This window comes from Notechis scutatus, chromosome Z (assembly GCF_049901735.1).
Source record: "Notechis scutatus isolate UNSWTSFEM ecotype Mainland chromosome Z, rNotScu1.2, whole genome shotgun sequence".
In the NCBI taxonomy this organism is placed as follows: domain Eukaryota; kingdom Metazoa; phylum Chordata; class Lepidosauria; order Squamata; family Elapidae; genus Notechis; species Notechis scutatus.
This window is the reverse complement of record NC_142025.1, coordinates 29,963,874-29,990,375: the sequence shown is the minus strand read 5'-3', so window position 1 is coordinate 29,990,375 and position 26,502 is coordinate 29,963,874. Positions and strand designations below refer to the sequence as shown.

At 39.9% G+C, this 26,502-nt stretch overlaps 1 protein-coding gene across 6 annotated transcripts in view; it reads left to right on the top strand.

Moving 5' to 3' along the window:
- PLCL2 (phospholipase C like 2) overlaps positions 1-13,567 on the top strand; it is a 224,292-nt gene extending 210,725 nt beyond the window's left edge. For 4 of the 6 annotated variants that reach the window (XM_087948066.1, XM_026673572.2, XM_087948065.1 and 1 more), the window contains exons 6-7: positions 7,652-7,761; positions 12,527-13,567. In XM_087948066.1, coding sequence (XP_087804192.1) covers positions 7,652-7,761; positions 12,527-12,658 — 242 coding nt within the window. In that variant the 3' untranslated portion in view covers positions 12,659-13,567. The remainder of the gene's footprint in view (positions 1-7,651; positions 7,762-12,526) is intronic. The other 2 variants (XM_087948068.1, XM_087948069.1) reach the window with 1 other exon arrangement.
- The last annotated feature ends 12,935 nt before the right edge of the window (positions 13,568-26,502 follow it).

Genomic DNA, 26,502 nt, shown 5'->3' with positions numbered 1-26,502 from the left:
CAACTGCAGTTGAAAAAGCAGGAAATAAAGGTCAGGTAAGAGCCCGGGCGGGGGGACACAACAGCAGCAGATGAATTGGTTATATGAAAGAATGATTTGTATGGAACATAGCAGTACACTCTTTTGTTGGATTTTTATGTGTGTTGAAACTCTTAGAACAACCCAAATTCATTCTTTTATATCAATCCTTTGACATTAAGTAACATTTCTCCACCATATCTGCTGTCCTGTATGATCATACAGATAGTCCTCATATTACAGCAGTTAATTTAATGATCACTCAAAGTTACAAATGGCATTGAAAAAAGCGACTTATGACTGTTTTCACATTTACAACCTTTGCAGCATCGCCATGGTTATGTGATCAAAGTTTAACCACTTGGCAACTGACAATTGTTTTTAAGATGGTTGCAGTGTCCTGGGGTCATGTGATCATCTGTTGAAACTTCTGACAATGACAGTGAGGAAGCCAGATTCTCTTAATTGTGTTATTAACTTAAAAAATGCAGTGATTCACTTAACAGCTGTGACAAGAAATTATTTTCTTTGAAATATTGATTTGTAATATAAAATTAAGAAATTGCATCAGTAAGATATAAATAATAGTCATTAATGTATAAGAAACAATGCTGAACAGTTCATTTAGGAAAAATCAATTGGCAATGTGACTTTGAAGTTTGTTAAGATTTCATTTAAACTGTTTGCTTTTGTCTTTTTTTTTCTTATAAGAAATAGAATAAACTAATTTTAAGAAGGTAAGAAAACTTTAGGACCTAGCTTAATATGCAACCCAGATTTACAGTAAGTCACTCTATAGTAATGTACAATTACACAATCTTTGGAACAAAAAACCCCAATCATGTAAATTATGTTGGCATTTTGCTGTTTGTGCTGTAGTAGGATTTTCTGATATAAGAAGTAACGCTAATAATTGAATAACCTTTTGTTGTATGTGAAAGACAGATGATGATACTCTGAAATAGTTGTTGGTTAAAACACTTCTAATATGCATGTCACATTTCTTTAAGAAATATCTCTTTACACTTTGGCTATTTTTGTATCCAGAACATTATAGTGAGTAATGGCATAAATTACCAGTTTTGTAGCTCACATAGAATTCCACTAATACGAAAAAATAGGTAAAATGGCCACTGTTTTTCCATGTTTCCAATCAAGAAGATGCCTTTTCTTTGGATATTGGTTAAATTTTGTTGTATGGAATCAGTCTTCTATGTTTCCAACATTGTGGCCCTAGAATAAAAAAATATTTTTTCAAACTTTTTCTGGCATAGCTGTATGTATGAACATGTATGTAATTATACAAAATTATAGAAAAATTGAGTCATATTAAAAGACATCAGGTCTTTGCCAGTTACATTATGAAAAGGCATTTTCAATACTGCATTGTAAAAAATTCACAAATTTGTAATATTCATGTTTCCTCTGTAAGCACATATGTTCTAACTCATCTGTTTCAAGTTTATGTAGAAAAATTTGGGATTTGTTTAAACATTCATACTGCATTCTTAATGATGGTTTATCCTATTTGGCATCTGAAGCCAAAATATTGTATGAAGATTAAACTGTAATACTAAATTTTGTTTAGAAAACTTGAAGTCAGATTAGTAATTTATAATCTTCATTTGCACTTGTTCTAACTATAATATAACATTTTTCTTTTGTGAAAACAGCAAGAAAGCAAACTCATTCTCTTCGTATGTATGTGTAATTTTTGCTCTTTATCATTAATTGCTTCAAGTTGAGCCATTGAACCAAGTAGTAAAAACATACTGCAATCTTCAATATATCTATATGTTGTTTATAATGGTGAACATGTAAGTTTTACATACTAATTATGCCCAGGAGTTATGATAAAATCACATTAAAATAACTAATTAATTGATTTTAGAAGTATCATGAGATCTTCTAGAAAGAACCTTTGTAATTATTTATCTCACTTTGCATATTTTGCCACAGTAAATACAAGGGGAACTCAGAGAGTTGTAAATCTCCTTGTAATAGAACAGCTGTGCCAAAGGTACCCATAAGAACCATTGAGTACTTCTTTGTAAAGGTATAAAACCTATATGCTACATTGAAGTGAATCATCATACTTCTTACCATTATCTAAAATAACTTACTTACTTTTGATTGATTGGTTGGCTGGTTGGTTGGTTTTGAAGTATTTCTTGGCAATTGTTTATCAGAGCAGTTCACATAATAAATAATACAATACAGAATAAATACTACAGTAAAAAAATACTAAATATGTAACTATCTAGATAAAATAGAACTAATAGAAGAACTATAGAAACCTGGCACAGGAAATTATACAAAAATGTTCCACAAATGGGATGTCACAAAGAAAAAAGTCTTAAGAAAAAAGTAAATAACATGAAGCTTGATACTCTTTCAGCAACTATTATTAAAATTAAACATGTTTTTCAATTGTACCAGATTTTATAAGATTTACATTGATAAAATATAAATTAGGCGTTGCTTTGTTATTTTCACCTTCTCTTGTGCAGGTAATCCTTGACTTACAATCGTTCATTTAATGACAGATTAAAATTACAACATCATTGAAAAAAGTAACATGACCATTTTTCACACTTACGACCATTGCAGCATCCCCGTGATCAAAATTCAAAGGTTGGCAACTGTCTCATATTTATGACTGTTGCAGTGTCCCAGGATCATGTGATAACCTTTAGTGACCTTCTGATAAGGAAAGTCAATGGATAATCAGATTCACCCAACAACCATGTTATTAACAACTGCAGTGATTCATTTAACCACAATGGCAAGAAAGATTGTGGAGCAAAACTCATGTAATATCTTGCTTAGCAACATCAATTTTTGGCTCAGTTGTGGTAACATGTCAAAGACCACCTGTAGTTATTTCTTCGCATGCTACATTTTAGCATGCATAATTACAGATATATAATTTTACTGATTCTTAATAATTCTGCAATACCAAATTTAATTTAACCCAAACATTTAACTCTGCAACAGTACATTTAATCTAAGACAAACACATTATAATTCTATATTGTATAGTAATCATTTCTGTCTTTTTGCTAGTAGTTGACACATGTCAGTGAAAAAAAGGCAGATGAATGCTATTTTCATTTTCCATATTTGAAGGATAAATTGCACCTATCAATAGCTGCTGAGCATACTTTTGTTATCACTCAAAACTTCCATTCAGTAGCTACAACTAAATGACAAGTTTTCTGTAAAGCCTATGGCCAACTCTTTGCTAGACAAAGGCTGCCCAACTTTTCTGAGCATATAGTAAAAGTTGTCCCCAAAAATATCTGTGACCTGCATGCATGTGCCCAGCTGCCTATTTCTGAATGTACATGAATTTGGATAACAATGTATAGTTTTTATGGAAAACACATTTTATTGTGTATTAAAAGTTATATTTAATTTGGTGGTATTACTATTTTTTAATTTAACATCTTTTTAAATGCTAACTTTTTAGATTAAAAAACGATTGCTAAGGCTAACATAGGATGATTCTATGCTGTGGTTAATACATTATTTTCATTCATAAACTTCTCTATGCTAGTATTGTAAAAGATGGAGACTTATTTAGTTTTTCCTTCTTGATACTCCCAACTTACAAAATCCAAATATATTTGAGTTCTGTACATAGCCTGGTGCTAAAATGGAAAGCTTATTCACTATCATTTTGCTTTGCACAAGCAACAGTTTTAAGATTTATGCCAATGATTTTCTTTACTAATATAAGCAATATTGATTGGCATTTCAAAATACAGCACAATAAAATCAAATAGTATTTTACTTTTTGTCCCAGAAAAATAAGAGAAAGGGCAAGTTGGATGGATCTGTAGTATTTATTTATTTGTTCGTTTATTGCTGACTGTTTTTCTATGGCGACTCAAGTCAGCTTACAGAATATAAAACCTCATTTAAAACAATAAAATATGGAGACTTATTTAGTTTTTCCTTCTTGATACTCCCAACTTACAAAATCCAAATATATATGAGTTCTGTGCATAGCCTGGTGCTAAAATGGAAAGCTTATTCACTATCATTTTGCTTTGCACAAGCAAAAATTTTAAGATTTATGCCAATGATTTTCTTTACTAATATAAGCAATATTGATTGGCATTTCAAAATACAACACAATAAAATCAAATCATATTTTACTTTTTTGTCCCAGAAAAATAGAGAAAGGGCAAGTTGGATGGATCTGTATTATTTATTTATTTATTTGTTTGTTTATTGAATTTATATTGCTGCCTATTTTTCTATGGCAACTCAAAGCAGCTTACAGAATATAAAACCTCATTTAAAACAATAAAATTAGTAAAAAGAATCAAATAAATTAATATAATACAATAAAAACACCCCCCACCCCACGACAGTAGATCACATGAGCCATTTAATGGACTCCATCCCACTCTGGGTTCCCTGGGCCCGCCGGCAGAACCAGGACTTCAGCACCTTCTGGGAGAGTATTAGAGTAGGGGTCATTCCAATATCGGGGGGAATGATGTTCCAGAGAGAGTGAGCCACCACGGAGAAGGCCATTCTTCTGGATCCCACCAGGTGTATCTCCCTCAGGGAGATACCTCCCCGCTCTGATGGGTCAGGTAGATGTGACCTATCAACACTGACTGGGAGCGGCCGCAGAGGAAGGAAGTGAACCATGATAACACAAGGCCTCTCTCTCTCAGCCCCCGAAGCCGCTTCAGGAGAATACTATGGTCAATGGTATTGAAAGCCACCGAGAGGTCAAGTAGAGCAAGGATGGATGCACTACCCCCATCACACCAGAGATCATCCAAAAGTACTACCAATGCCATTTCTGTCACAAATCCAGGCCTGAGGAGTCATGATAATCCGTTTCATCCAGAAATTTCTGGAGCTGCCATGCAATCACCTTCTCAACAACCTTCCCCAAAAAGGGAAGATTGGGACAGATCGGAAATTATCCAGTAGGGTGGAATCCAGCAATGGCTTCTTAAGAGGGAAGACCACAGCCTCCTTAAAGTGCTGGAGCACTACCCCTCCTATAGGGAAGCGTTAATCACTGCCAGAGTCCATCTGCCTGTCACCTCCTGGGGAGCTTTCACAAACCATGAGAAACATGGGCCTAAAACAGTGGTTCCCTGGGGGGCGGTGGGATGCCTTAGGGGGTGCTAAGAGGCAGCAGGGGAGCGTTCGAGGCGCCAGCTCCACAGGCTCCTGTGCAACAGTCAATGGTCACCCCATTGACAGTTGCATCAGAGCCTGTTGAGCCGGTGCCTCGAACACCCCCCTGCTGCCTCTTAGCGCCCCCAAGGAAGCGAGGTAAAAGCACATGCGCCGCCTCGTTGTGTCACAGGAATTATGTAGGGTGGGCCTTTCGATATGTTGAGCATTCCTGGTAGAGGCAAGTGTCGGGAGGTTTTGCTTGGTGGGCCAAGGCCTAGAAGTCAGTGCAAAGTGATGTCGGGGATTACGGGAGGTGGGAAGGGCACTGCTTGGAAGCGGCTGCTGAAGGAGGGGTGCTAAGAGGCAGCAGGGGGGCGTTTGAGGTGCCAATACTGCAGGCTCATCCCATTGACTGTTGCACCAGAGCCGGCACATTGAACTGCAGCGGCGGCAGCACGTTGGGAAAGTCACTCTGGCTTTGCTCTACTTTCCCAAAGTGCCACTGCTGTCGCATTCTGTCTGTCTGTCTGTCCATGCATCCAAAAAGTTTGCCTGATGCCTTCTTGCCTACCTACCTGCCTGCCTGTCTTTCTGTCTACCTACCTACCTTCCTATTTACCAATATAGATCTATCTACCTACCTATCTATCCATACATCCATCCAAAAGGTTTGCCTACCTACCTACCTATCTACCTATCTACCAATATATCTATCTACCTACCTAACTACCTATCTGTCTCCCTCTGTCTCTCTATCTCTCTATCCATCCATCCATGTTCGAAGTGCCGGCCCCGCAGGCACATTGGGAAAGAGCAAAGCCAGTCAGGGAGGGAGGGAGGGAGAGAGAGAGAGAGAGAGAGAGAGACCTGATGCATTAGATTGAAATGAGGCCTAGTTTAGACAGGTCCTTTTCCACATTGAAACAGCTTTGCCAGCACATTGAAAGATCTTTGGCTTCTATTAAAGGTTTTGTGGACAAAACATCGTCAAGACTGCCAGGAAGCTCTCACATTTTGTGGAGGCTTTAAACAGGATCCATTGGACCAGATCTCCTGCCTAAAAAATTACTTTTCTCCAATGTATTACAGTTCCAATTCTGAAGAAGGCAAAACCAAAATGTACTGGTAAATTACAAGGAGAACACACACACACTGTAGTAAACACTGAAATTGCGTTCCACATGCCAACCCCCTCCTTGCCTCCTGTATCTCCCATTATCCAACACCACTGAAATAGGTTGCCCTCCTCTGCCTTCTCTGAGAACCATTCCGTTCCCCATCCCCAACACTCTTCCTTAAAAAGCGGAAAACCTCCTCCCACTGACAAACTGTCAGGGGCAAGGTGAGCCTTACAAGCACTAAAGCACTTGCTCTCAGTATTATTTCTTTATTGCTGCCATATAATCAATAAATTGAGAATTATGTTTCCCATCAATATAGCTTACACAATAAAACATTCTTAGCTGAAACTCAGTTTCTTTGTTCAGTATGTATTAAGCAATACATCTTTGTTCTTAGAAGGGTATCTCAGGCAGAGAATTGTTTGTATTTTTTCTGCAGGTGAAGAGACTATGATTTCAGACACAAATTCAATATTTCAAGCTGTCTTGTAGTTCTTGAGCCTCCAACTGGGCAGATAAAGTAAATGTGCTGAAATTGGCTAAGAAGTTAACAGTGGCTGGAGTCTCCACTTAAGTGATGTAGGTCCTATGGCTACCAATACATAGCCACTAATTCAAATGGAAAGAAACAATACCTTAAATAGAATTGAAGATTAAAAATTACCATTTTTCTTTAAAAGCAGTCTGCAGAGAACTGTATACATCCTCTCCTCATTTAGTGACTTCCAGGGACTTTGATGTTAAGCAGAATGATTGCTAGGCAAACATGACTGAGGGAGACACAGTGAAGTCACTGGTTGCTGCTGGCCAAAGAGATTGCTTAAACAAATCATTTCTTTCAGAGCTGCTTTCCTCTGCAATGGAATGCTGCCCTAAAATGTGCTAACTGAAAATTAACAAGCTGAGGTCTATGATCTTAATTGATTAGAACCCTCCCACTGATTCATGTTGCTGCCTGAAACTGATCAGAACTACCCAATGCTGTTCTTCTCAGGCCAAGAAATTTTGCTGTAAATACTGCAGTGTTCCAAAAATGATTTTGCATATAGTCACCGATTGAGGAGGTAGCCAACCAGGGACTGACTGAATATGAATTCTTTTGCAGTGTTTCTAGTTTCTGAACTGAAAACATGCTGAGATCCCTTTGTATATAACATCAAAAACAAATTATTTTAATACGTTTACAATAATAGCATAATTTAATTTCATTCCTGTTTTTAATGTATTTTCTAATTTTGATAAGTCATCGATTGATAGGAAATTAATAAGTGTGTTTCCTTTTTAGTACAAAAAAAAAGATCTTACAGTAAAAACATTAAAAGTTGAATAAGAAGGTTTAAATATTTCTTACTCCCCAGCAATGGAGTTCCATGAGAACTTACAAAATATAGGAGCAAAGGAAGGATTGAAAGAGAGAAAACTACAAAAAGCAGTGGAGAGTTTTACCTGGAATATTACCATTTTAAAGGTAACATTTGTTTATTGAAGTATTTTTCTATCATAAATTATTCCCTTTAATTTGTTACTAAAAGAATATTTTACTGAGGTAATTTGGTGTTTCAAAAGAACAATTGATGCAGAAATTTACAGAATATTACTATTATGTAAATAATAGTAGGTGTGGTCTGTTGTAGCATCAATTGAATATTTTTTGAATATTTGAGCTGATTTTTGAAAATATTTTGAGGAAGAAAAGGATTGAGATCGAGGAAACGGTGACTTGAGCATAAAGCAAAGTAATGGGACAATATGCCTGTTTAGGTGATACATTCCTGCAAGAGGGATAAGCAAACAATTCTTCTCAAAGTCATACATTTATTTCTGAAAGGCTATCTCAGCCCAACCCATCTTCTCAGAGTTGTGAAAAAAATAGGAAGAGGAAGGAGTATTATATAAATATGTGATAAAAATCAAATAAATAAATATAAATACAAAGTGATTTCAATAGTAGGGAGCCCTTCATAATGAAAATCTCCATTTAGAAGCCTGGAATGATGAAGACTAACTTTTCTGATGTGTGATAAGTGTTAAGTTCTGAAGTGATAAGTGTTTTAAAGATGCTGTAAAGCTATCATATGTTTTTTAAAGTAGCAGCTGCTGCATTAACAGTAACAGTTAAGAGAGAAATTAAGTACTTTTTCAATCTTTAGCAAAATTCATCAATAGAATTTAATGATTTAACCACAGAAATTAAAGTATTAACAGATTTTCTTGTTCAGTAATGGAATATACTTGCCTCATGGTTCTCTCTCTGCTTAACTGCAGGACATTTTTCCTTGTAAGTCCTGTCTGAATATAAAATCATACTGTAAAGTGAGCTTTTTAAAATAAAAATTAAAACATGCGATTAAAATGCAAAATTGTTCCCATTTGTCATCTGGAGTGTCTTTGATTCACCAAAAGGAAAGAAATGTGACAAAATTAGTGCAGCTGCTTCTTTGTATTTACCATCTAATTCAATATATATTTTATGGACAAAAATTTCATTTGTTTCTGAAAGCATCTATGCATTGAATAGTGGGATCTATTTTGATAATATAACATTTCAGGCTCTTTCTATCCCACCATATAACCTTCTGAAATCCTTTCAGTTTTAAAAAGTAGTTTCATTTTAACCTCTTTTCAAGGTTATTCTGCTCCTGTTGCAGAGCTTTTAAGAATGGTTAGTACATATAATTTACTTTGTCCATATTAGTTATATTGTTTGTAACGGTAAACTAGGATTGATTGATTTTTAAGAATAGTAGCTTAATTTGAATATAGAATCCATCTATACTTAGTTTTTGTTTCCAATAATATGATGGGATCAGCTATGCAGAAATTTGAACTTTCCTAAATAGTTCTAAGATTGCTGATGTTTTAAAAGCACTTGCTCATTGGTTCTGAAATATGATCAGTTTGAAAAAGACATAGTAGCATTCAGTTTTTGGTTGGAGAGATGTGCAAAATGTTCTGAGCTTGAAATGTTCTAAGCTAAACATTTGACGCTAAAGCATTTTGTTTTGATCTTGGGACAATAATGAGGCATTGTTTTGAGTGTTTTAGCATTCCACAGTTAACTTCCCATGGTACTTATATCCTTCAGGGTATTAAAATTCAGAAAGTACATTGGTCGAATTATGTTCTTTTTGCTTGTTTGTTGAGCTATGTAGGCTGGTTACCAAATGTAGAGAGCTAGTAACTAGTAAAGTGTATTTTTATAGTTGTGTTTTCATAATTTTTGTTCAAAATAATACTATTAATTGAGTGATGTGATTTTGCAGAAGATTGCACAAAAAGTTTGCTTAACTATTGCTTTTGTTGCTTGCGATTGGAATTTAGAATATTGAAATCATCCCTTGGTCACTTTCTCTGTAGATTGATTGGTGGTAGCACTCTGCAGAAATCATATCTATTTTTGTAAAAAATGAAGGAGCAAGAAGCATTGTTTCCTATAACAAAACACTAACTTTTTGAATTTTGTTCCAACATAGCCCATAGAAGTAGAGTTTTAAAACTTTCTGAATATGACTATTCTGTTTCTTGCAGGGAAAAAACCATAATTAATGAAATTTGGGTTATTTTGTCCTCCTACTGATTAATTCAATGATTTCTTCCCTTTCCTGGTATTGTTTTGTTTGCTGGGTCAACACAGACAGAAGGCTCAACACAACTGGAAGCCATTCATTTGGAAATTTAACCTGCAAAGCAAAATAGGCCCATAGAGGCTATATGGACCAGCACATAATTTGTTCTGCTTGTATCATAATTATCCATAATTCAAATATAATTGCTTAGAAATATTGGATAAAATTATGGTTTTACATACCTGTGATAGAATTTTAAAAATAATTTAAAATTTTATTAATCACCAGTATTAATATTTATTAAAATTAAGTTACAGTATTAGGAATAGGTATGTAGATCATAAATTGTATTTTATATATTGTAGTATAAGTGTTCTGAAACTACAAGTAATGTATTTAATATTTACAGTCTATTCATGATTATGATTAGTGCTGAACAGTTTTGATTTAGCTTGTAGAGCAATTTTAAATCATATTTTGCAGAAAATATTGCAAGTGCAGACTTGTCTATAAAAAGTGTATTGTAAAACATGGAAGTTGTCAATGTTGGTGTCTTCAAAAGAAAAAAATTGCTTTGCTGATAATAGTGTGTAGCATGCTCCTGAATACCTGTGGAAAGATACATTTAGATTCATATTCTTAACTGATCTACAAGACCTTCTTTATGCTGACTCTGTAGGTAGGATGTTTCATTCTCTTATGCAAGAGTGACAGGAACTACAACTGCAGAAATTTGGTAAAGAAAAATATTGTTTATCAGCAAAGATGGACTGTAAAACTTAAAATATTTCTTTCTGACCATGGATTGTGTAACACTTAAAATATTTCTTTCTGATCTATAAAGCAATTTGTCATAGTCTAATCAGACTAGTGCACAAATAGAAGCTGCTAACCATATCTCCTCTTTCCAGCTCACTAAGAAGTCAGGCTCTGACTATCTTTTCCTTTGTGCCAAAAGTATGGTTTTTATTTTACTTGTGCTAGCTCAGTTTATCTAATATGCTTGCTTTCCTCTTAGGCAAACTCCTTCACTCTGTATTGAATCTGGAATATATACAGCATGCACATGCACACCAATGCACTGGGTCACTGTTGTTGCTTTCTGCAGCCATTTTTCCTGAGCTACTACAATAATAACATGTTGTATCTTTAAAAAAAAACAGATCCATTAAGCATCTTCAAATCTAATATTACTATCAGTTGCAGCCATCTCCATCTTCTTTGTTAAATCAACTATCTTTTGATCTCATTGAGAGTTGACATTATGGGTACCTAAAAGAATTTGAGGAGCATATTTAACATGCAGAATGACATTGTTTCTACAGTCCAAATTTTAGTCATGTACTCATTTCAAGATATTTCTGAACCGTGGCAATGTTTGGTATATTATTGATCAAGTTAAGTTATTCTGCTATGAATGTGAGCCATCAGCTATTGTCCCATATCAATCTAAAATTGAATAGCCAATTATTTGCTACTTGCTTCTAAATTCCCCACTATTTTGAAATAACTTGGTTTACCAATAATAGAAGTGGGCAAGCTTCAATGAAATAACAAAGTTTTTGTTCACTTTGCTTAATAGTGAGATTGCAAATCTTGCTTTGCAGATTGAATTCAAAATGCAATTCACCAGGTTAATTTCAGCAAATACAAACTTGATTTATGACAAGAGTAATGAAGTAAAATAAGTAAAATAAATAACGCATTACTCAGATTTATGGAAATGATTCTGATAAAGTATATGATTCATTTATTCATATTTATTCTACTATGTTTTAAATTAATGGTCTTGTTTTTATGGGAAAATAAAAAGCAGTTTTATTTTGATAAATTAAGGAATGCAATTAAAGTGAAAGTTCCATTGATAAATGTCTCTTGCACAACAAACTAAATTGCCAAATATAATCGGTATTCTGATTTTTCCATTTTAATTGTCCAATTATTTGTCTTAGGCAAAAATATATATTTTTTAATTTCTATAAATACCTATCATTGATCAAAATATCATTGGATTTCATTATTCTTAGGAGTTGCTATGACTATGATTACATTATCCTGACTGTAAGACAGGTGTACATTTTCTACCTTCTCCATTATAGAAACTTTGCATGACTTAATAATTTTTATCAGTTTGCTTTCATAATTACATATCTGATATGCAAGCTGAATTTTCCCAATATGTGAGATTCGAGACAGAACAGTTGATAATAATAATAATTCAAAATCTTTCAGATGTATGGTATGCTTTGATGGGTGCTGGTCCAGTTCTGTGTTTCTGAAAAATGCTACTCTAGACACTTTGGAATTCCCAGTTGAATGTGCAGTGTTTTAATTTCATCATTGAAAAAACAAGATGTACAATGTATGATCATTATAATTGCTGGATCACAAGCAATAATAAATTTCTCATGGTTTCCATGGTTCTTGGATTCCACTCAAAATACAAAAACGTTTGCTTTTGCCAAAAATTGTTTGGTGGGAAAGATTCTTGTCTTTTAAAAATATGTATTTGACCACTTGGATACAGAGCAGCCCAGCCGTATTATCTTCATGTGTCTTAGCTGAAAGCGATCTGTTTTTCATCTTCGTGAAGAGGGGTGCTATTGTAAGATAAATCAAGGCTGGTGGACTTAATATTGATAAATGAAACTCCTTTTGTTCTTACAGGGCCAAGCTGATCTTCTCAAGTATGCTAAAAATGAGGCATTGGAGAACCTAAAGCAAATCCACGATGCTGCTATTTCATGTGGGTTGAATAAACCAGTATCATCTGCAAATGTTGAATCTTCAAAGCCTTGACAAAGCTCATAAGCAATATCTGGAAAGACAGCAGAAAGAAACTGAGAATGAAAGAAAATTCTCATTCCTTTGGAGTTTATAACTCTGTAACTGTTGCAGTTGCACAAGACATTTTTCTTTGCACTTACTATTTTTTGTGGGAAGGGGAGGGAATCAATCTTGGAGTTTTAAAAGCACAACTGGAGAAACTAATTACAATTTCTGAAAACTGTGAATGTAGCAACTCTGTATATGAAGGCAATTGAATTATTTTCATGGAAATAATATTGCTGGTTAAAGCATTCTTTATATATGTAAAATGCCATAATTCAAGAACTATAATGCAGAAAATACAATTGTTATTAAAAGAGAAACAAATCCAGTTTCTACATTTGTTATAATGGCAAGGGAAGGAGCTTTTGTCATTGCCCAGAAAAGTGCCTTGATCAGGGCGGGGCGGTGGGGGGGATCTAGTTATGTTGTATATACTTTCCTTGATTTAGGGTAGTTTGGACAATTAAACCCATTGCTGATACATGATTTGTAAAAATTGGAGAGGAAAACTGTAGAAGTATATACATTTTACTAAATTGTGTTACTGAAGACAGAATTGTGTGATTAAGAAACTTGGCAGTGTTCAGATTGGAAAGTGCTATTGTTTGGGGTTTCTTTTGTTGTGTTGAGCCATAAATAAAAGGGGAATGTAAATACAACATGCTTACTCTGGGATAGTGCACTAAGGGAGAGCCATTGCATATAAAAACATGCAATTAATCTGCCAATAAATGCCTGAGTAAGGCACAAGAATATCTGTACATGTCTAAAGCTAATATAAAAGTGACCAAATTGTAAACAAAATTTTGTAAATAGTTTTTCTTATTTTGTGGATGTGAGGTATTCATATTAAAATGTTTTATGATACGGTTCCCGTATTAGTTGCCTAAACTGATTCCTTGCTGGTCTCAGGTTTTAATAAAGTTTTAATCTCTAGGTCCAGTAACTCAGAGGTCCTCAAACTAGAGCCTGTGGGCCAGATACGGGTCACCCCTGCAATGTTTCCAGCCTGCACTTTGCCTCTCTCCTCCCAGCCACTACTTGTATGGCTGGCTTTTCCAGGTTGATGGGGGCCTTGGGAGGAGTGCTTCACCTGCAACGGCTGCAACCGGGCACAAGGGCAGTGTAGGTGGAATACCCTTGTGGTCCCTGGCTGCCCCTCACCCGCTGGCAGCTGCAGCAGGTGATGCAAAAGGAGTGGCATCCGCCAAGGTGCAGGTGTCCGTCAGCAGGGACTCTGCAACTGGCCTTCCAAGAAACAGGCATGACAGTGGCAGCACTGGCACCAGCAGCAGGCACAGTGGAGGGGAGGCATGTGATGCTGACCTCTGGTTACATCTGCTCCATCCCATTGGCTGGGACAGGACAGGTGGCTGCCCAACGCATTCAGCAGGCATGACCACATGCATTTCCCCTGTGCCTCTGCCCTCAGCTACTGCTGCCACTGCAAGAGAAGAGAAGGTGAGGAGGGTGTGGGGCAACTGCTGCCTACTCTGTCCCATCTGTTTCAGCTTGCAAGTGCAGAAAGCTTTATCCCCGTGGCTATGGCCACCCAAGCCCAGCTAGGATTGTGTGCCTCCCCTCATCTCTGCTGGGCCTGGGCAGCCAGGGCTCCGATGGGGACCTGGCTTTCCCCACTTACGGTGGCCCTTTTTTGCCTGGTGGGCCTGAGCGTGCTTTACCAACTCGGCCTGTAGAAAGGCCACTTTGCCTCCTTTGGGGTGGGCAGGCCTGGTGCTCCAGGCGGCAACAGCAGTGACCTAATGGGCCTGCGTGAGCTGCTGGCGGCCTTGGTGCCGATGTGTACGAGGGGAATGCACCTTTCTAGCTGGCTGCTTTGCCTCCTTCAAGCTGGGAGGGTCTGCCAAGCGGCGGAGTTGCAACCCAGGAGCTGCCAGGGGTAGAGACCCTCAATGATATGCCTCCTTCATCTGGGCTGCTCTGCAGGGAGAGCCAAGGCCTGCCCTGCCCTGTGAGGCAGCAGCTCCAGAGTCCTTTCAGGGCTCTGCCTGACTGACACAGCTCCTTCAGACGGAGACCCCGAGGCTGCAATCTCTTCCTTGGACTGATGGCAGCCTTCTGTTTTGCAGCTCTCCCAACTGCAGTTCTGTTCCAAGATGAAGGTTGCAGCCAAATTCCCCGGTCAGCCGGCATTCTGAGAAGGCGCGGCTCAAGGGTAGTGGGCTTCCCTTCATGCAAGCGGGTGAGTCAGCAGGGCTTGCCCAAATTGGTATGCTCCCAACTTTGGAATGGGCACCACTTCCTACCCTGCTTCCCGCCATGCTTTGGGGAAGCCTGGATGGGCACTGCATGTTGGGTCTGGTAGTGGACAGAGAAATGCCATGCTCCCCCCCCATTTCCTGCAGGGCCTGCTGGCAAAGTACCCCTTGTGCATCCACCACTCTAGTCAGATGAGTGAGGAGAACATGCTCAAAGGGCAAGATTCACAAGGGGGCTGAGGAAAAGATGACCAGTGGCGACCTGCTCTCCAACCACAAGCCAAAACAGGAATAAGCGCATCTAGCAGTCCGCATCACATTCCTTTCTCCCTCCTCCACTTGCTGCTTGGACAGCCAGCCCAGTGCTGGCAACTGGCTCCAGAGCCATAGCGTGTGCTAGCTGAAGGGATGGCAGGCTGTGTCTGCAGCTGGAAACCATTCCTCTTGCACACACAGGAGTGCACAATGGTCAATGTGTTTCCGGTTATAATTGCCCCCCCCCCGCCTTCACCACATCCTGCAGGATGAGCTTCCCGTCCACCACCCCACCCACCAGAGACCCTTTGATTCCCTTCCCAACCCTGCCCAAACCCACAGGCAGCACCCATGTGAGCGATGTCAAGTGGGTCATGCCCCCTGGCCACATCAAGTCTATCAAGACCACTCTGGCCATGTCCTTCCCATCCTGCCCACGGAGGACAGATACAATGCTGATCTGGCCCTCAATAAAAGTAATTTTCATACCTCTGCCTTAGATTGAGCAAGTACAGCTTAGGAAACACAAATGCAAAATGGACTGCTAAATTGACCAGACCCCCACCCATCTGGTCTTTAGGCAGATCAATCTATAGTTCAGCCCCCCTGGCTGTCTGAGGGACCATGAGGCCCCTCTGTTTAAAAAATTTGAGGACCCCTGGCACAGCTATTCAGTACCTTTAAACATATTGCTGTGATTTGTTTTAAATTCATACTCTAATATGAAGATTACAAACCCAAGATCTGCCTTCTGAAGTTTATGCCATAAGCAGTTATATGTGCTTCAAAATAATAAACTGCAATTTAGTTGAAGCACATTTAATTAAATTTTTAGAGTTTTAAACCATTTTTAATATTTTGTTCAGAGTATATAGCACTTACACTTATATACTGCTTCACAGTGCTTACAGCCCTCTCTAAACAATTTATAGAGTCAGCATATTGTCCCCAACAACCTTGGAAGGATGTACGGCTGAGTCAACCTTAAGCCTGGTGAGATTTGAACTGCCAAATTGCAGGCAACCGGCAATCAGCAGAAGTAGCCTGCAGTACTGCACTCTAACCACTGCGCCACTGCAGCTCTTGGTATAATTTTGTGGCATCATCCCAACCATTTTTATCCCTATTTGTAAGAGAGATTCCTTATTGATAATGCTACATCTTAACTATTAATCCTTTGTTCTTCATACACTCAGTGGTGGTTTCCCTAGGATGAAAAAACAGTTTGGTTTAATGATTAAAGTGCCTGGCTAGAAACTAGAAAACTGAGTTCAATGCCAACTTAGCCATGAAAGCTTACTAGGTGACCTTGGGTAGCCACTCACTCTCAGCCCAACTCACCTCACAGGATTGTTGTAGGAAAAATAGGAGGAAGGTATGTTGGATTGTTCACCCCCTTGAGTTATTTGTAAAAATAATAAAGGGATACTAATTAAAGAATCACACAAGTAGTCCATTAATTAGTGTTAAACGTCAAGTTTATTGCATTATCTACTTATACACACTCCCATTACTATTTCTGGACATTAACTATAACCCAAAAATATATGGTTGAAAACTATAAAAAAGACCACGGGCTCTAGAAGAGAACAGGATACTTGCTAGTATTGAACCTGGTGAAAATACAGTTGGTTTCTATTCTCTAGATTATTTTTCTGAAAGAATGTCCTCAGCTAGATTTTTATCTTACATAAGAGAGATTTTGAAACATAATTTATGCACAGTAATCCATCAAAGATTTGATGGTGCAAAAAAGAAAATGATTAAGTGAAAACCTATTGAGCTTCGTATGTTTTCCCCAATTGTATGTAGGCTGATGTTAATCTAATGACAGTATAAGATGGGAAATTTAGAGTGTAATACAGGGAGGTCCTTTGAACATGCTGAGACTTGTTTCTGACAGTGCAAGTATCCATTTGTTCTATGAAAGTCTTCCAACCACAAAAAGTCGTGATAGTCTGCTTAAGTGGAGCAGCAACTGGATTTGGTCATATATTTATTTATTTTGACTGCTTTACTGTCCTAAATAATATAAAGATTACTGGGAGGTACCAATGTAAAAGATGATCTTAGTGTAATTCAGCATATGTAGGTTTATTTGCTGGCACCTTCTATTAAAGTATTCTGCTCTCTACAACTCAGTTTCAGTGAAAAAGGTTTCTTTCAATATTGGTTTACTACTAAAGCAATATGCAATATTTGTTTCCAGTAAAGACAGTTCAACCTGTCTCCTTAAATAAATTGCTTTATAAAAATAGCCCTTAAGTTATGATGTTCATTGAAACTGTTTGCTAAGTGATGTGATCACAAAGCTCCATGTCACATGGTTTAGCAATAGCAATCTTGTCGCTACTTATTGCTCTCGTTATTCAAATCTCATCAGTCTTTAGCTGAAGTCCCACCTCAATCCAAGCAATTCACAGCTTACCCTCTCCCACCTCTTAGCTTTAGTTCTTCCAAGGAAAGGGACTGCCTCATATTCAACTCCACAAATTGTCTATTCTCCAGCACGACGATTGGATAATCCATGGATGGGTTGACACACGCCTTTCTGCCTGGAGACTGAGCCCATAATCTTTTGCCACACCCCTTGTCAACTGACTTTCCCCAGTTCACGACTCAGTCTTGCCCTGAGAGGTTGTGGCAAAGATTATCTTTCAATCTCTGGTCAGAAGCGTGGATTCTTCAATCCTTCATTTTGTGCTGGCAGGTTAGCTCTCGCAGTACTGTTAAAGCACTGCCAAGACTTTTTTTCACCTTTTTCACCTTTTTCTTCCTTCAAGCCGTTCCCTGTAGCCTTCCTCGCTTGCAGCCGTGCCTTTGACATGGAAAGTTTTTCCCATGCGCTGCAAGCCACTCAACAGCTGTTTTTTAGGCTTTTCTTGACTTTTCAGGCTTTGCGACTTCAGCAGCTTTAGCGGTTCACCTTTTAGCACCCCTTGCGTTCTGGAGCCCACTCTGACAGCCCCTTTTGGCTTGGCCATCTTCTGCTGCCAGATTTTTCACTGGGCAGTTTCAGGAACGCGGAGCTACAGGAAGAGTGTGCTGGCTACCTGTGCTGATGTGCCACCACAAAGCCCAGCCCTACTTAGCCCCATTTTAAGCAGCAATTATCAAGGCGCTGTCAAAATGGCTGAACAGCTTCTGTCAGCCAACAGCATGGCAGGGCAAGAAGCCTCTTCTTCTCCTCCCAACAAGAGATCCAGCTCCAGAAGAGGTAGATCAGCCAGCCAGGAGGCAGCTGGCAAGATCAAAGCCAAAGCTATCTACTCTAGAAAACCTTCTAGAGCTGAAGAAAAGAATGCCAATAGAAGAATGAAGGTTCTGGAGAAACAAATTTCCAGGGTGCAGAAGAAGGCTCAGCAGGAAAGTATTACATCTCTTGTCTTGACTGAAACAGTTATCCCCCCCGCCCCAGTCAGCTTTGCAAACTAGTGTTGCAGTTCCTATGAGCTGATCACCAGAGGCCGATAGGGAACATTTTTCTATTTTTCCAACTGAAGGTCAGGTTCAGACAGAGCAGTTTCCCTTTGACTATAGGACAACTGAAGGAGCTGATCCCCAGCTTAGGGAGAGGGCTTTAATCCCTGAGGCAACCTTTACTCCTACTGCAGTGGGGCTCCACCCAATAGATAGGCAGGGGCCTGGTCTATCTGAGGAACTCAAATTCCTCATTTCACTAGCTATCTCCCAGGGAGTTGCCAATACCCTCCACCTTAGAAGTCGTGCTGCTTTTGTTACCTCTGAGATCCCTCCTCAGCAGTCACATCACTATCTGTATACTAGGGAGGTTAGGCAGGTACATGAAACTACATCTCCCACCCACTCATTCAGAGACAGGGCATCTGTATTAGAGGAAGTGGACCAGATGGAGCAAGGTTTATCGGATGATGACCTTGACCTTGTCCCTTACCGTCCACCTTTCACTGGACTCTTCTGTCCTGTCCTGTTCAAGTCCCTCCTTCATAAAGCCAAGGCCACTGCCCAGATTGGGAGTACTTCAGCCACACCTGTGGAACTATTGGATCCTCAGGTGTCAGACAAGGCTGAGTTCTCTGAACTTGTTATTACGCAGGAAAACAACCCCTGCCCCAGGTTCTTCCTTGAGGTAGTTCAGTGACAGTGGAACCAGCCTGTTCCCCAAGCTGGGTAGCAATGACAGGAGGCAGTTTAATACGGTTCCTTCTTTGTCAGACACCTTGGAGTTGCCTTCAGTGGATGACCCTCTGGCCTTCCTTATTTCCCCCTCAGCAGTCTCTGGGGACATTGCTGAGGCTCTGAAGGCCAAGGACAGGAAGGCGGAAATTAATTTCCACTGGACACACTTAGCAAATTCCTGGGCAGTTAAGGCGGCCACTGCCACCTCCTTTTTCATAAGGATATCCTTGAGCCAAAATACTTTGGTTCACGGAGTTGCAGGTGAGGGTTCCTCCAGAGGAGACATACATTCACCAAGACATTAATCAACTGGTGGCAGCAGCTGAGTTTTTGGCCGACTCCTCATTGCCGTTTCTCCTCTAGGGCTCTCACCTCTAACAACACCTCCCGCAGACTTTTATGGCTTTGCCAATGGCAGGCAGACATCAAAACCACATAGAGGTTGACTTCTGCTCCCTATAAGGGTTCTTCTCTCTTCAGAGAGGCCTTGAACCCATTCCTAACAGAGAACAAGGACAAGCATAAAGTCTTGTCCTCTGTCACTAGAAGGGCTCATAGGTGGGCTTCGCCTTATGGACATTGGTCTTCCTTTCATCAGCTGGACAATGTTACCAATCACTCCTCCTTTCAGCGCCCTTCCCCCCCAGATCTGACCAACAGGACAGATCTACCTTTAGGGATAGCTTCAGACAACAACAGCAACATCAGACCAAGTGGCCCTTTTGTGGAGCGTGGGGTGCCCCTTTCACCACTTCAAGTGACTGCCAGAGCTCACCCCCCTTTGGTGTGCGTCTAACTCTATTTGCCCACCAGTGGAAGAAGATGATTTCAGATCTGTGGATTCTGAATACACTTAAGATTCGGCTTAACTCTGGAATTTCTCTCCATTCCTCCGTGGCACTTTATCCGCTGCCACACCTCCAGGAACTCCATCAAGAGGGATCTCATGGACAAGGCGATTCAACATCTCCTGGACATCCAGGCCATCGAGCCAATCCCAGAAGATTAACAGGGGCATGGATTTTACTCGATTGTTTTCGTCATTCCAAAGTCCTCGGGGGGTTGGAGACTAATTCTGGACCTCAAAAGGTTAAACATCCATTTGACATATAAGAGGTTCAAAATGCTCTCTGCAGTCAATCTTGGAGGGCATCAGGAAGGGTGACCTCCTGTCATTCATCAATTTGACGGAGGCATACCTCCACATCTCCTTCCATTCCTGGCACTGATGGTACCTCATATTCTGTTACTCGGATCACCCTTTCCAGTATAGAGCTCTAGTGTTCAGTCTAGCCTTGGCCCCCAGGTCCTTCACAAAGATCCTGGCAGCACTGGCTGTGCATTTCAGAACCATTCCAGTGCGCCTCCAGTGCTACCTGGACGATATCCTCATCCAATCATCCTCGCCCCAGCTTGTTCAGGAGGATCTGGAGACGACAATCCATGTTCTCCAGGAACACATTTTTTCCATAAATTTTCGGAAAAGTCATCTGATACCTACCATTCGACTGCTCCATTTAGGAGCAGTGATAGACACCAGGCTGTGCGAGGTCTATCTTTCCCTGGAGCGACAGGACAGTATCAAGTCCTTAGTCACTCAAATCAGGACAGAACGTCTTGTTCCATTGGCAGTTCTCTCTCAGCTCTCGGGGAAGATAGTCTCATATATAGCCATCATCCCATGGGCCCAATCGCACCTAAGAACTCTGCAATGGTTCCTCCTGCCATTCCAGAGAACGGGGCAGCAATTCCAACGCCAAGGTTAGAGTTCCATTGGAAACACTCAGGTCCCTCAATGGTGGGTATCCCCAGCAATAGCCAGGGGGACACTGTTCAAGGAGCCTGAACTTGACCTCAGATGCCAGCCTGTTTGGATGGGGAGCCCATCTCCAGCAGCAACTGGCTCAAGGACAATAGTCTCAGACCTGAAAAACAACATCAACTGGCTGGAGCTCCAAGCGATCCACCTTGCTCTTCGTCACTTCAAAGCCACAGTAGAGGGAAAACACCTATTAATCTTAACAGACAATGTGGCCGCAAAAGTGCATATCAACTGGAGGACAATTTGAGGACTCTCATGCATGAGACAGACCAGCTAATTCTCTGGGCAGAGACTCACCTGAGCTCCATCAAGGTGGAACACATCTTGGGGCTGGCAAACGTGCAGGCAGACTTTCTCAGCCAGAGCACAGTGGACCACTTTGAGTGGCAGCTGCACCTGGACATCTTCCAGGAACTGTGCCAGAGTTTTGGCTGTCCAATCCTGGACTTATTCGCCATCCCGATGAACTCACAACTGCCCAAATACTTCATGAGGTTTCCAACTCTGGGAGCATAGGGAGTCAATGCCCTTTGCTGTCCATGGCCCAGGGGCTTGTCATATGCATTCCCTCCTCCACCCATCATACCGGGAGTAATCTGGAAACTTCTCATGGAGCAGGCAGAGATCTTGCTCATCGCACCCCATTGGCCCAGATGGTATGCAGACCTCATCTCTGTGTCCCAGCCTTGGAGAATCTCTCAAGACAGGGTCTCTCTCAGCCCAGGGGTCTTGGTCCACCTGGAGCCTCAGTGGCTCCAACTGACTGCCTGGCACTTGAAAGGTGGACAAGGGACAACTTTTCAAGAAGGGTGATATAGATGATACAGGCTTCCAGGAGGCCTTCTACCAACAGAATTTACAATTCTACTTGGAAGGCATTTTGCAGTTGGTGTGCTAAGTCAGGTGTGGACCCCACATCAGTTTCCATCCCTCAAATCCTGGACTTCTTGCAAGAGAATCTATATAGGGGGTTAGCCCCTAATACTATCTGAAGACAAGTGGCAGCCTTTTATGGAGACTTAGGCTCCATAGCACACTATCTAGTGGTGTGCTCCTTTTTAAGGGGGGCGGTTAATTTAAAGCCACCTGTTGTTCATAGGTATCTAACCTGGGACTTAGCTAAGGTTTTACACCCCCTTACCTTACCACCCTTCAAGCCTCTCAGGTCTACGAGTCTGCGATTTTTGTCTTTCAAGGTCACTTTTAGTTGCCATCACATTGGCCAGGTAAATTTCAGAATCGGCTGCTCTCTCTGTAAGGGAGGAACTCTGTACATTCCATGCAGACAGGGTGGTTCTACGTCTGGATCCCTCCTTCATCCCCCAAGATCAACTCCTGGTTCCACCGGGCCCAGGAGATAGTGTTGCCAAATTTCTGTCCAGGTCCTGCCCATCCACTGGAACAGAGGTGGCACACTTTGGATGTAAGGAGGGCCCTACGCAGATACATAAAATGGGCTTTGCCTCACCAAAAATCCAAATCACTGTTTGTCTCATTCCAACCTTCTCTGGGTTCAAAGGTCACTTCATCGACCATAGGCCATGGATAAGGGCATGTATTGCAAAGGCCTATGAGACACAGTCCATTCCAGTACCCAGACGATTAACCATTCACTCCACTCGAAGCACTGCAACCACAGCCGCATGGGCAATGCAAGCTTCAATCAAAGAAATCTGTAGGGCGGCAACATGGTCCTCACCATCTCTTTTTGTGCGCCACTATAAGTTGGACACTTTTGCCTCAGCTGAGGCTGCCTTTGGGAGGCAAGTGCTTCAATGAGTGCATGTAGCTAGGGGGACTCAGGACCATGTCAATCCCCACCCTTAGGACACAAGGCTTTGGTATGTCCCATCCATGGATTCTCCAATCGTCGTGCTGGAAAAAGAGCATGGCGATGGAGAATCCACTCCCTCCCTGGGAGGCAGTCAGGTTCCTCATCCAGCACAGGAACACCAGAAGAGTCAATGCCACCGAAGAGTCCTTCAGATTGCCGCGCCTTCATCGTGAACTGGGGAAAGTGGCAGTTGACAAGGGGAGTGGCAAAAGATTGAGGACTCAAGGGGGACTTCCGGTTTGTCGGCTTCGGCAGTGGCAGGGATTCGCGATCCTGCGCGATCCCTGTTGCGCTAGCTGTCTTGGTGCCTCCGATCCGGATGGGTTTGGAGGGTAAGGTTGCCCCGTAGAGGCAGCCGAAGATAGGAGGGATCCGGACAGGGGGTTGGGGTTTTCGCAGACCCCTTCCCCACCTGGCTTAACCCTCTTTTCTCAAGGCGGTGGAGTGGCGGTCAGCAATGGCCGCCACAAAGAAGCTGACAGCTGGACAAGATTGTGCTGGAGGAAGAAGGAGAAAGTTTTGAAGCGAAAGTTTTTTGGCTGAACTGGGACTATAAGATACAAGTATTATCCTGAAAATCCTGATTTTTTTGAAAGATACTTTGTTTCCAGAAGAGATTTACAAGCGGCGAGTGAAAGTGCTTAAAGAGAAAGTTTACTCTCCTTCCACATGGATTTAACAAATGGATATTGAAAATCCTGCTATTTTACAGAAGGTAAAAATTTAAAGCTTTCTGTTATAAGTGGGAAGGGAGAGGACAAAAGGAAAAATTTTATTAAGATTTTGTTGGAGGAGATGCCTGGAAGATTTTGAGATTGGAAGTTAATTGCAATAAGACTTTAAAATACAGATTGGGGTTTTTTTTTTCCCCTTGCCAATTGATATTACCCCAGGAAGAAAAAGTGTGAAGAACTTTGTGCTTTGTTTGGATTGTTTGATGACTTTGGGATTTTGGGGAATTGTTTCAAGCTTTGAATTATCTTGGTTGTTTTAAGAAGAACAAGAAGAGAAAAAAGAAGAAGAAAAGGTTTATAATGGCTTTATCTGTTGATGAACTGAGAGAGGAATATGGTAAAATAAAAAAAGAAGGTAAAAGACGGTGTGAGAGAAATTTTTCGCTTTTTAGAAATGGCGCTTGCCACCTATCAACAAACACAGCAATTAATGGAGGAGGAGGAGGAGGAGGAGGAGGAGGAGGAGGAGGAGGAAGAGGAAGAAGAAGAAGAAGAAGAAGAAGAAGAAGAAGAAGAAGAAGAAGAAGAAGAAGAAGCCATCTTTAACGAGTTTACAAAGTTGATTAAAAAGGACATAAGACTTAAAAAAACATCCAAGAAAGAGAAAAATAAGATGCAAAATCAATACAATGTTAGAAAGCAAAAGAAAAGAGAAATACAACAGAGAGGGGAAGCTAAGGGGGGTAAAAAGACCAGAAGGGATAAGATAGGAAGGAAGAAGGGGGGGAAAAACCACAAAGGTATGAAACAAGATGTGGAAAAGAAATCTTTTTTTAGGGATAATGGGTAATGCATAACTTTGTTCCAAAATGTTTCTGCAAGGTACATGATAGTATTGTAGTATTTGTATTAGAAATAGAAAATTAGAATTTTATAAGATTTAAGTAAAGATTAAAACATTAAAGGTTTAATAATGATAGATTTTAAGATTTAATAAAATATTAAAAGGAATGTTTAAAATACTTAGTTTAAGTATAGAGTTGACTATTGTGTGGATATGTGTATGAACTTATTATGATATTTGTTTTTCAGATAGACAATTGGATTGCTATGAGATTTAATGTTTAATTATATATTTAATTACTTTATGGATTTACTATTTTAGTAAGTAGAATGTACTAAGCAGAATTAGATAGGGAACTAGGTGTTACCTTAAATGTTAATTTAGGGAGCGATGGAAAGGCATCATACTTCGATTAGTGATTTCAGGAGAATTTTTTTTTTTTCTAATATGAATGAGATAAATGGATAATTGGAAAAGAATGGACAAAAGATACAAATATAATGATTTAAATTAAGATGAAATAAATAAAATAGAATTAAGAAGAGTGGAAAGCGGGAGAAGTTATAATGAAGATATAGAAGGGTAATAAGATAGGTAATGGCATATAAGTTGAACATGAATTTAATTGAAGTCCATACAAAGAGAGGTAATCCGGGGCCAAGCTACTTTTTAAAAAGAAGTTTTATGTTTTTGTGTTTTGTGTGTGTATGTTTGATTGAGATTTAATAAAACCTTGGGAGAAAGCGAGAGAAATATTTGTAAACAAGGCAGAGGGAAATATGAATATGATGAGTATAAAATGGATAAATATAGAAGAAATGTTATTGAATAATGTAAAGAGAAATAATGAGAAATTTGCTAAAAAATATTTAAGTGGAAATGGGATATATTAGAATTATATTGTATAAAATAATGTTTTATCTGCCTTGTAAAAATTTATAATGGAAAGAGGTTTAATGTCTTTAATGTCTAATGATGCTTTGTTTGTCTTTAAAATTAATAAAATTTGTTTAAAAAAAAAAAAGATTGAGGACTCAGTCTCTGGGCAGAAAGGCATGTGTCAACCCATCTGTGGATTCTCCATCGCTGTGCTGAGAAGGAGCATTCAGGTAAGACAATACTCTTTTCCCCCCAACTCTACCATTCTGGTCCTGCAAGCAAGCAGCACCTAAATTACATGGCTCTGGGGCTGCTTGCCATGCTGTGGCTGTTGAACTGCAAGAAAGAAGCCCTTGAATTGCATGTGAAGCAGCCCAGATGCAGTCACCCTCACCACCTTACACTTTGAGGCCAGCTGACTTGCCCTATTCTTTCTCCTGCTGCTGATAAGGTATGCCTGGCCTTTCATGATGCAACTGCTGGCCATGTGAAGTCTTCTTCCCCATGTCTTGAATGGAAATAAGTGTGTAACCTCAGAAAATTTTGGATGACCAATAGCTGCCGCATTAAGATCCAGGCTGGGCATGCTTGGTCAGCAGTAGGAGCAAGAAGGTGGCAATGGCAGAGGCATTGCAGGGCAGGGAGGCCAAAGGATAGGTATGGGAGGAAAATAGACCTAGGAGGAAAACAATCCTGGTAGGAGATGGGAGAATTATTTATCAAATTTATATTATACCCATCTCATGATCCAAAATGAGTTCAAATGCCCCTGCAGTTGTAAGTCTAATTGGGTTGCAAGGGCTCGAATTTTTATCACATGACTGGGGAGGGAAGTTCTGAACAGTTGTAACCACATGTGAGGACCACATGTGTTCAGTGCCACCATAACTGAATGGACAAATGATCATAACTTAAGGGCTACCTGTAATTTTCCTTTAAGCATGACACTGTATTGCTATAATTTTTCAGATTCTGTTAATAATTATAAAGGGCTTAAGCCAATCTGAATATCAGTACCAAAAATCAACCTATGATGAGCTGGTTTTGATTTCTTCAGGAACCGAAATTACTTGGCTAAGAGTAAAGCATGTGAAGAATATAATGTAACCATTTCCTTTAGTGGTGC